The sequence below is a fragment of the Lissotriton vulgaris genome, chromosome 4_1, assembly GCF_964263255.1.
Source record: "Lissotriton vulgaris chromosome 4_1, aLisVul1.2, whole genome shotgun sequence".
Lineage (NCBI taxonomy): Eukaryota > Metazoa > Chordata > Amphibia > Caudata > Salamandridae > Lissotriton > Lissotriton vulgaris.
Window position 1 is genome coordinate 2,075,945,856 of NC_141691.1, and position 12,022 is coordinate 2,075,957,877.

Consider the following 12,022-nt stretch of genomic DNA (forward strand, 5'->3'; position numbering starts at 1 on the left):
AGGGCAGAACTTGGAGGAAGGACAAAAGAATCTAGCTAGCTTTTTAATGCTTGACTATAAATAGATGGACTTTCACAGTAGCCCTGTGGAGCGCGTTTAAATCTGAAACTTCGACCTCCTAGACAGAAGCCAAAAATATCTCTGCTTTCCTCGGCTATCGGAATGCTGAAAAAGGCATTCTTCAAGTCGATGACTGAGAACCAAGTGGCTGTAGCAGGAATCAATGTTAACAATGCAGTAATGTCTGGAACCACAGGAAACTGCGGAACCACAATCTTATTAACTTCTCTAAGGTCTATGACAAACCTGTACACTGGAGGTTTCGTAGGATCAGTTCGTTTCAGAATCGGTAATACAGGACTATTACAAACATTTCCTCGAGTTTCTTCAACCACACCTTTCTTAATCAAATCTTGCACAATCAATAAAAGTGCACGTTCTCCTTCACTGGATATTTTATATTGGGGAATTCTTGGAAATTTTACATTTGCTTTCAAAGTTACTACATACGGTGGTATTTCTAAAAGGCCTACATCATTAGGACCAGTCGCCCAAAGAGAATCAGGGAGTGAGCGCAGCTCTGGCGGGAGTGCGTCCATTGACAAGTACATCGGAGAGGTGATTCTTTTACCCAACGTAAGCTGTACCCCTTCCGGAGAACAGTACAATGTCGCATATAGTCGTTTTAACAAGTCTAAACCAAGCAGATTTTCATTACAACCCGTCGTCAAAATCAAGGGTGCTTTCAATTGACACGGTCCAACAGAAATAGACAAAGGACCAGATATCGGGTTGTAAACAGGGGCGCCTGAAAAACCTACGGACACATTTGTTGAGCCGGACAAAGGTGCGCCAGGGAGTTTCGCATGAATGATAGAACTTTTTGCGGCACCAGTATCCAACAGAAACGGTTCGACTATACCTGCGACATAAGGCCCACTCTGATCCACTGGAACTGATACTACTCCCTCTCTTTGTCCATGGCTGTCCTAGTACCCATTTTGCTGAAATCCCTCATCCACTTCACAATAATCTTCAACAAGATATTGCTGAGATCTATTTTGTTGAGCTGACTGTACATTTCGTTGATCAAAGTGATTGGAGGGACGATCATTCGTTTGCGGAGGCATAGCACCTCGCCCTCGACCTCTAGAATTCTGCGCAAAACCACCACGACCTCTCTGAGCTGCTGCTGCATTATTTTGCGCTAAGATTGGACATTCATTTTTGTAGTGACCCTCTTTCTTACAGTACGCACACTGATTCCACTGATATTGAGGTCTGGTTGAACTATAATCTGTCCTCTGATACGAATTCTGCTGCATATTAGTCTGATTCGTGCGAGGCGGATACGCCTGCTGTAAAAGAACTTTAGTCTTTAAATCTTTCGTTTTCTTCTCTGATTTTTCCTTTTCCTCTTTATCCCTATTTTCGTAGTACTGTGCAGTCGCAAGTATTTGCGCAGTTGTAGAAACAGCCCACGCACTTTCTGAATCCTTTAATTTATTGCATAATTCAGGTAACAAATTATGCACAAATTTATCGACAAACAGTCTCTGTCCTCCTTCAGTGCTCATATCCTGACCACTATGATCTACAAAAGTCTCTTCGAACCTCGTGAAGAAGTCGGAGACACTTTCATCTTTCTTTTGCTTGCATGCGGATAATTTATCCCAATTAACACGCAACGCAGGCATCAGAGTCTTCATTAAGTCAATTATTCTACCTGGAAGATTAGCAATTAGTGGTTCGGGTTTTGCACCACCCGTTTGCTGACCATCCGCTGCAGTGATAGCTGCCCAATCACCACCTAAGGCTGCTTGATGATCCTCCCTACGAATTTTAGCCCACACTGGTTGTGGAACTACATTACCAAATAACATATCGATGTCCGCTAAGTTCATTATACAAGCCTCAACTGTCTGTGTTAATTCCTTGTAATATCCAGCTGGATTTTTACGCGGATCTGGCAAGGCCTGTTTCACCGCTAGCACTTCAGCTCGCTTCCATGGAATGTGTATCCACACTCGTTGGAACTGTGCTGGAGCAGCTGCAATACCCGCATTATCATCACGTTGTATTGCTTCGCGCCAGATTGGAGGAACCTCCCTCATAGGATATTGGCGACTTGGCTTCATTTTACCTTTCTCTAAATCTCTCGGCGAACGAAGAGATGGATCATTCCTAAAACTCAAAATGAGTTCCATCGCTTCTTTTATATTATCACCCACTATCATTCCTGCAGCAAACTCTTTTTGAATTTTAATTAAATCCTCCAAGTCTGATTCAACATCATCTTCCTTTATTTCCTCACGTAACAACGAGCACATCTCATCAAAGACGTACCGTTGCGTTGGTTCCTTCCACTGCATAAACGTATCTAGTACATCTCTCGTACTATATCTTCTAACTTTCGTAATCCATCTGAGAGCCGTGGAATCTAAAACTCCCCGTTCTTCAGTACTTGGTAGCTGACTACGTCTCTGAACTGAATCAGAAGTAGGAGTCTTAATTAAAGATTTATATAAAGGAGACAGTATATTAGCAACAGAATCAGTTATTTTCCGACGTACAGAAAGTGGAGTTAACACACTCGCAGACGTAGAGAACACAGTAGAGGTAGGAACAGATTGCGAAGCAGTAGGAGTATCGAGAAAAATAGTTTGTGATGTAGTAGGTGTAAGCGAGACAGATACAGGTATAGAGGACGGCAACCCAAGAAGAGGAGGAGCCGTAGGAATATTCACATTAACCACAGGAGGTACAGGAACTAGATTCTGAGGAACAAGAACACCAGGTTGTCCAGCAACCGGCAATTGGACATTCGGTACAAGTTGGGCCGTAGCACCTTGTGCGTACGGTGGAGGTGACCGTAACAGATAAGACAACAGAGGATCGTTTTCGGAATCCTCCAGTATCTTAGCTGTTTTCGATGGCAAGGCAGGGTAGCACTTGTCAATCGCTAAATTATGCTCTCTAATTGCTACATCTATGGCTTTTTCGCACTCATTATCCTGCAACTGTTTAGTTGCTTGCTCTAGAGTTAGCTCTTCTTTCTCTTTCTGTTCTCTCTTCAACCTTTTTATTTCTCTCTGTTTGGACTCTTTTCGCCAATAACGGAAAGAATCAAACATTGCCGGCCGGGCTTTCTTCCTAAACAATTTCGCTTCTAAATTATCAAGAATCTCGGGTTCAAAACTACCATGTAGTGGCCAACTAAGGACACCATCCTTCTTACAGTAACGGACCCACACCTCATTATAAGATATAGGACCCACACCATGTTTACAGTACAAGTCATATAGGGGAGTCCCAATCGGAGGAACCAGACAGGAATCCTCCAATCGTGAGTCATGGTTGCAACCAAAACAAGACAACATTTTCCGACTTACCATTTTCAGTCTGGAACACAAAACAAACAAAACACGGAACAAATATGTGCACTCGAACCAAGAACTTAGGCCTACCAAAACCAAACTAATGTATCGATACCCAAACTGAACCAAATAGATTATCGTAACCAGAACAACTAGTGATAATCTTACGAAACCAAACCAAACCAAGAACCGATCAAGGATTTTAACAATCCTCACAAAGTAACCAGCTAGCTATCACTAAATACTTAACTGAGGCACTGAAGACGTCACCAAGGAGAAACCCGTCACGTTTCGCTGTACTGAGGGCTGCACCTCGGGTCCAAGACAGGGCGACGGTCAAGGCAACGGCCCACTGCAGCCGTCCTGAACGGGAACCCTCGTGGAAGAGAACTTCGGGCCACTTTTGCGATATGCCGGGATCGATGAAGTGGGGCGCCTCCCTCGGAAATCTTCACACGAAGCTCCTCGAACTCTTCAGGCTTTTGGACCGGTACCGAATGACGTCGCCCCACGTTGGGCGCCAATTGGAGTTCTGGACTTTTTGGTTCCGTCCAGAGGTGTCAGGGAACAACACCCAAAGACCCCGGAGTTCCACCTGCCTTGGTGCGCAAATGAACAGAAACACGGGCTTCTCGATGGTGGCGTCAAAGACCAAAGGTTTATTACTGCAGGGACACAGAAGTCACAGAATCTACACACGGGCAGAGACTAGGAGCCTGTTCGATTTGTACATTGAGGGTTGCTCCTTATATACTAAAAATTGTGCTTCAGGCAAATATTTCACATGTCAGTACATTCCTAAACCTTTGTGTCTTAAACAATAAATATTTGGCGTTACACAGGAACTGTCGATAATATCTGATGCCAAACATCACGAAGAGGGGTTCCCACTAGTTCATCACAATCCCTTGTCAATATTGCATTCAAGAGCCGGACCGCCTCATCGTAAAGTTCGTTACCTCCCCCTAATAAAGGCCCAGAAGGAAAGGAGCAGAGCCAGGTGCAAGAGATAGAAAAGCGGGATAAGAGATGTTTGTGGGTTGTAAATGGGCAAGGCTACCGGCTTCGGCCGCCTAATCATGATCAGGACAATGGACACGAGAACCAGTTCAGGTGGGCTGGCCTCGGGCAGAGGAGGCAGCCTTTGTCGAGTCATACAGCTACAGCGTGATCTGGTTTAAGGCACACGTGTCATGAAAGAGGTGAATCTCCGGCTAAGGCTACGTGTCCTTAATCGAAATGAAGTGATCAGAGGTTATTGCATATGTGAGGGCAAGAAACACAAAATGGCGGACATGATCTAAGATGGATGCCGTGGGTAGATCAGAAATGTGTTCATAACAGGAGTGCTCTTGCTCGTATCGTAGCGAAAACACCAGGATATGCTAAATGGATCATTTGCGGTTCGCCGATACTAATATTATGTATTTCCGACAAACTTGAAAACACGGGTTCAAATCGTCACGGAACCTCAGGTACCAACGGCAGCAGCGGTTGAGAGAAATGCTTCTTGTGAAACATCTCGAAGATCACAGACGTCGTAGGTGTTGGCACCGTCACCATGATACCTAGCTTAGCCGCACCCCTCAACAGCACTTCCTGGAAGGAGACGATATCGTCAACGGGCGACACCCTCGTCCCTGGAGACTCCGACAGCGTCAGTGAATAATCCCTGGTGGAAGAGCCTGTGCGGGATCTGGATCTGCGCCTCCTGTGGCGTCGTCTAGATCGAGATGACGACCGGCCACGACTCCGCGACCTCCCTCTCCGGCCGGAGCGGGAGTGCGATCTTCTCGGCCTTGGCCGATCCGCAGGCCTCGCAGGAGCAGGTGATGTCGGCCTGGCCGGGACCCTCGGCTGAGGGGTCCCCTTAGGAGGCATTGGATAACGTGGCAACGAGGTCGTCCTGGGTGGAGGCACAGGTGGAGGAACGGAGGGAAGAGGCGGTGGAAGTTGAGGCGGCGGTGACTGACGAGGAGCCGGCCCACGAGGCGGTGGTGGAGGCGGGGTGGGGTTCCGCGGAGGCGGACCCTTCGGCAAAGGAGGAGGGGAAGGCGACCTAGGTTTAGTAGGCGTATACACAACTGAGTACACCGAGCCCGGTGACTTTGTCTTCTTCCTTGGCGACGATGGCGAACCAATCGGCGACCTCCGAGTGTCAGGACTCCTCCTTCGCTTCCTTGGTGTCAAAGAACGCCGCCTCGACGTCAAGGAACGTCTTCTCGACGTCGACCAGTGGCGCCTCCTCGATGGCGAACGCCTCCTCTACGGCGAACGCCTCCACGACGGCGAACTCGAACGCCTCCTTGACAGCGAGGATCCCCTCGACGCCGATCTTCTCCTCTTCGCCGACGGTGAACGGCGGTGTCGCCTCAACGGCGAGCGCCGACGCCGGGCCTTTTCTTGACGCCGATGACGTTGACGATGTGGACGACGATGCTGTCAACGGTGGTCTGTTCAGCTCCCTCGACGCTGAACCCGCTCTCCCCAGAGCCACGGGGAGATGGGGAACAGACCGTTGTCATCCCCCTCGACGCCGCAGGCGACGCTGGCGGAGTATGGGGATGCTTGCTGGACTTCCTGCCACTCGGGAGCCCCCCAGAGGCCTCAGCATGGGCAGATGAAGCATGCCCTGACCCAAATTATGCCTTCTGACGTCTGTCCTCGAGGCCTTGTAGCCTGATCTTCATCCTCTCTCTCAGGGTCCTGGCAGAGAAGGTTTTGCAGATTTCACACTCCTCTGGGGCATGAGAAGAGGTGAGGCAGACGATGCACACTCCATGTGGGTCGGATTTGGCCTTTTTTTATCACACTCTGGGCAATTGTCAAATAAGCCAGGCATTTTGACAATACAGTGAAGAAAAAAGGCTTAGTACTTAACAACAAGCACCGCCCACAAGAAAAAGTGAGAAAATCACCAAATAAACCCTTGAAAGGGAGCTCAATGCTCCAGGGTCCTGCTTGCAGGAGCCGGAAAAAAAGAACTGAAAGTAAAAAGGACCTGCAGTGCATTCTGGGATACTGAGAGAGTTCTGGAAAGTTTTCTTAAAGGCACAGTATCCTATTTGAGCCACATAATGGCAGCCTATGGGGCTTGTCTGTCCATACCTTCCTCTCTATCATTCCAGAGGCTTTTGCTGGTAGAGGCAAGTTTTCTCTGTGAGGAAACTGGGCAAGCTGTGCTGTTTGTGTGTTTTTTTTGGTGGAATTTCTAGTTGAAGTACTGGACAGTGTAGCCTGTGGATATAGGCTGCATTATCTGTCTTTAAATTCTCTCTTAAGTGTCTTTGCAGTTCTGCATTTTTTGACAATTTAAGAGATTATTTTTGATTGCTCCGGGGTCCACGCACATAGGCGGGACTATTCACTAGATTATGACTATACACAGAAATCCCCTACTACAGAAATATTCTTCGGAATAATGAGCAGTCCCAAGCATATACCCAGTAAGAAGGGACTGGGATGTTCCAGCTCCTAACAGAAGTCAGACAAAAGATTTCGGAAATTATTCCTAGAATCAGACGTGTTTCTGAAGGGCACTGCAGAGTACAGCGCCTGGAAAATGCAGTGACCTCATTGGATTAATGATTGCTCACAAGAGGGGTCAGTCTGGTTTCTTTTTTAAATAGAGTGGACAGCACCTTATGTTATGATGGAAAAAACACTACCCACTTCCCCTGGTCTCTCCACTTTACAATATGGCTGGGGTGAGTGTCTGAAAAGTTTCAGCAATCATCTCTTTGTGTTTGCTTAGGGCGTGAAACATGCCACTACCTTCTACCACAACTCGCAGCCGCCATGGAATCGAACAAGCTGGCAGCATGAGGGATGAACTGAATAGGAGTGGGCAGAACGGGAAATGGAGAGAAAAGAGAGCAGGAGAATGAAGCCACTGCATCCTGGGTCTATAGACAGACAGTGTTCTCTCTGTTGGCACAAGTAGATGTCAGGCTCATAAAGAGAGGGCACAGGCCTTCTGAAAGAACTATGTTTATTTACACATGTAGTTTAATGAGAAATAGACTGAGTGATAAGTATTCCACAGAAATCCTGGTTATGCTACGAGCCGAATTGCATTAGCTGTGTGAAGCACATAGAACAAATTCACTGCATTTTCACCATCTGACTGTCAGCAGCTGGCTTTGTGTCAGATGGGAGCAAACACAAGGAGATGATGGACGGAGAGCTACACTCACCCCCAGTCACAAATCTGGGTTGAATCCACCATCGCTCTTTAGCTCACTTCGCCACCCCAGTTCAGGTCCAGCTATATGCAATTCAGTCTTGACCCTGTTCCTCATGGGAACAGTCCAGCCCGAACTGCCAAACCAGGTCTTCCCTGGACCAGAAACAAGCATCCTGGGACCGGTTTTGGGGTAACACCCTGAATCTGCCAGGTTAGCTTGAATCCAGTGGCAAAGTGAGCAAGGGACCAACGTCTGGGTATACCCTGCCCTTTTAGGGCAAACAAAGCAAACACAAGGAGTGATGAATGGAGCGCTGAAACTTTTCGGACACTCACCCCTAGTGACAGATCTAGGTTGAATCCATCATCGTTCTTTAGCTCACTTAACCACCTCAGTTCAGACACAGCTATATGCAAATCAGTCTTGACCCTGTTACTCATGGGAACAGTCCAGCCCTAACTGCCAAGCCAGGTCTTCCCTGGACCGGAAACAAGCATCCTGAGACGAGTTTCAGGGTAACACACCCTATCAGCCAGGCTAGCTTGAATCCAGTGGCAAAGTGATCAAGGGACCCACATCTGGCATACCCTGCCAACTTAGGGTGAACAAAGTAAACACAAGGAGTTGATGGACAGAGAGCTGACATTTTTCAGACACTCATACCCGCTCACAGATCTGTGTTAAATCCATCATTGTTCTTAGCACACTGTGCCACCCCAGTTCAGACCCAGCCATATGCAAATCAGTCTAACCCTGTGCCTCATGGGAACAGTCCAGCCCGAACTGCCAAGTCATGTCTTCCCTGGACCGGAAACAAGCTTCAGATGACCGGTTTCGGGGTAACACCTTTCATCAGCCAGGCTAGCTTGAATCCAGTGGCAAAGTGAGCAAGGGATCCACGTCTGGGCATACCCTGCCAAGTTAGGGCGAACAAAGCAAACACAAGGAGATGATGGATGGAGCGCTGAAACTTTTCAGACACTCTCGCCCAGTCACAGATCTGGGTTGAATCCATCATCGTTCTTTAGCTCACTTCACCACACCAGTTCAGACCTCTTTTTGCATTTGTGTCAGATGAGATCCATGCATTCGGCAGAGAGGTCCGAGGCTTCACTCACTATTCTTTCAGATGGGATACCAGCCTTTCAGAGATGTCGTCTAACTGCCCAGGCCCCCGTGAGCCAGTAATCAAGAAATCGCACGATGGGTAGCTAGCCCCTGACGTTACAATGTCCCCTCACTGCACAGGTTGTTCACACTAAACTGAGGTTGAAAAAGGTTGCACTCACCTCCTTGTACCGGCGGTTCAGAGCGCGGTCCTCTAGCACACGCAGGGTGCTGGTGTACTCTGGAGGCAGCAGGTGGTTGAAGGCACAAAGCCCTTGTCCAAGCTTCACGTAGAGCCCTCCGTTGCGAACAGCTCCATCCACCAAGGTATCTGCAGCCCGCTGGTGGCAGGCCGACATCTGCTGTTTGTAATCCAGGCTGTTCTACCCAGAGAGAAGGAAGAGCCAGGGTTTACCCTTGTACATGGGGGTCTCCTACACCTAAGACAAACTTCACAGACTGCAAAAACGCTGACTATGTGCCATGAAGTCAACAACACAAACCAACCCACCCAATTACAGAAGAACACAGAACAGTCACAAGCAGCTCCATTCTCCAGGAAGAGGCACCGCAGCAGGAGACAGAAGTTTCAATATGTGGACTCACCTCACATCTGTCAGCTGCCATCAGACATGTAACATCACTTTGCCTCTCAGCACTCACCTCTTCATGCCGTAGCTTATTCCATCACCTATGACCTGGGACAGCGCTTCTCCTGGTTTTTTGATAGGCTTGCGCTATATAAACAGTCCATACAAAAATGCACTGACATACACGTCTTTCATTCTCAAATAACCCATCACGTCTATTCCCTATGGCATCTCGCATTCTTTCACCCATCATCTCACCCAATCAATGGCGCTACATATTCCTCCTATTACCAAGTTCATCCACCTCAAATCACTATACCTCCTCCTATCACTTTACTTCATCCACACCACATCACTAGAGGTGCCCACTGTCTCACTTGCACATTCATCTGACACAAACACACAGACACCCACCCACTCACCCACCAATACCTCCTCCTCCAATCTACTAGAGCTCTAATCACAACACTTGTGTAAAAATAAAAAAAATAAAAAGGCAACACCTTCACAGGATTACTTCATCCAGTGTCCCATTGCCCATGTTTCACACAGTCCCATCCTCCATTGTCCCTTCACATTCATTATCCCTTCACATAACTACTTCATCCACTGTACTATTGCTCATCTTTCACACAGTTACATCTTCCGCCCTCCCGCGTCCCCTCTCATTCATTACATTTGGTCAGCCTTCTTCATCTCACACTGAGACCGACAGTGTAGAGCTCTTTCACCTGTCTCCGATGACCAGATTCCTCCTGCTCTTGTCAAAGAGCTTACCTAAGCATTTCTCGCCCACTAAGGGCTTTTACCAACATACCTCCTCATAATATGTTATGTTATGTTATGTTATGCGTTTTTATTTGGCGCACAGATGCTCCAGCTAAGGAGCGTCCTGGCGCCCGACAAGGCAGCTGCACAACACAACTAAACAATAGACAAACAGTGTAAACGAACTAAGGAAATAAAAAGGTTTTCACCGCACGGCGAAAGGAAAGCAAATCCCTCATAGCACGAATCGCCGGGGGCAGGGAGTTCCACAGGTCCGCTGCGCGCACTCGGAACGAACGTCCTCCAGCTCTACTCCGCTTGAAGCGCGGCACAACAGCCAGTTCTAGGTCCGCAGATCTTAAGAGTCGAGCTGGGGTGTAATGAGCGAGGAGGGCCATAAGAATCATTGCTGGGGACCCCTTCAGAATTTTATAGGCGACACAGAGGACCTTGAACTGAATCCGCTGGGCCACCGGGAGCCAATGCAGTGACCGCAGGGTACTGGAGGTAGGGCAGAATCTTGGGAGGCCTACCACCGCTCTTGCTGCGGCGTTCTGAATCCGTTGTAGACGCCCAATCTCCGCCTGATTCAGACCAACCAGTAAGGAACTCGCATAATCCAGCCTGGAGATGACAGTGGCTTGGATCATGAGTTGCCTGGTGGGGGCATCGAAGAACTTAAGCACTGGACGGAGCCCGCGCAGGATGCCAAAGCAGCAGGCCGCCGTGCGTTTGGTATGACACACAAACGTAAGGGAAGGGTCCAGCCAGACCCCGAGGTTCTTAAGCTCGGCGACTGGGATGGGAGCAGGACCCAAATCCCCAGGCCACCATCTCTCTCCCCAAAGATCCGGCTGTCTGCCAAAGACCATGACCTCGGTCTTACTAGCGTTCAGCTGGAGACAGTTGGACGTCATCCAGCTGGCGACCGCCCGCAGTCCTTGTTGAAACCTGGGGGCATCGACTTCGGCATCCCCGCTGATCGTAACCGCTAGCTGGGTGTCATCGGCGTATGACACCATCGTCATACCCCATTGCCTGACAACCTCAGCTAGCGGCCTTACGTATAGATTAAACAACGTAGGACTCAGCGAGGAGCCTTGGGGGACCCCCAGGTTCAATGGATGGAATTTGGACTGGTAAGGTGGGACGGTCACGCTAAAGGCCCGGTTGGCTAAAAACGACCGGAACCACTGGAGAGCGATACCGGTGACACCAGCCTCCTCTAGGCGCCGCAGAAGGATCGGGTGCGAGACGGTGTCAAAGGCAGCGCTCAGATCTAATAGCACAAGCGCTGCCGTTTGTCCCGCGTCAAGCACGGAGCGAAGGTGCTCCACCATATAAAGCAGAGCCGTCTCTGTGCTATGACCAGCCCTAAACCCATTCTGCGTCGCGTCGAGGATATCTGCCCGGCGGAGATGTTCCGAGAGGACAGCATTTACATGCGCCTCTGTAACCTTGGCCGGCCACGGCAAGAGTGAAATCGGCCGATAGCTCTCAGGCTTGCTGCCGTCCAGGCTGGGTTTCTTGAGGATAGGCCGAACCATGGCTCGCTTCCACTTCAGTGGAACCTCGCCAGTTGTTAATGACGAGTTGATCAGAGAGCATAGCGGTGAGATATCATGTACCGCTAGGTCTTTGAACACATCTGGGCAAAGTGGATCCTCTGGGGACCCAGACTTCACTTGACGGGCCAATGTGTCTAGGCTATCAGATGTTAAAATAGGAAAGGAATGCAATCTGTTGGACAGGCCACATGAAGGGCCGCTCTCCCCCGGCCCGACCAGGCCCGAGCCCGGTCACGCAAGTACCACACACCACCATTGCACGTCCTCCGTCCCCTCAGGGACCCCTGCCTTCGAACATATCGACCTCGTGGGCCCGATCCACTGCTGGCCCGCGCGCCCATCCGGGGCGCCATCTTGGACACTCCACCACGAGGCCGCCTGGCCCCCGATCGACCTCAACCCTGGGCCTAGCCAGGCCTCAGACA

The 12,022-nt window shown here is 49.2% G+C and overlaps 1 protein-coding gene across 3 annotated transcripts in view; it reads right to left on the reverse strand.

The window, feature by feature from the left end:
* ADCK5 (aarF domain containing kinase 5) overlaps positions 1-12,022 on the reverse strand; it is a 249,863-nt gene that overhangs the window by 65,404 nt on the left and 172,437 nt on the right. For all 3 annotated transcript variants that reach the window (XM_086966521.1, XM_086966523.1, XM_086966522.1), the window contains one exon: positions 8,854-9,054. In XM_086966521.1, coding sequence (XP_086822647.1) covers positions 8,854-9,054 — 201 coding nt within the window. The remainder of the gene's footprint in view (positions 1-8,853; positions 9,055-12,022) is intronic.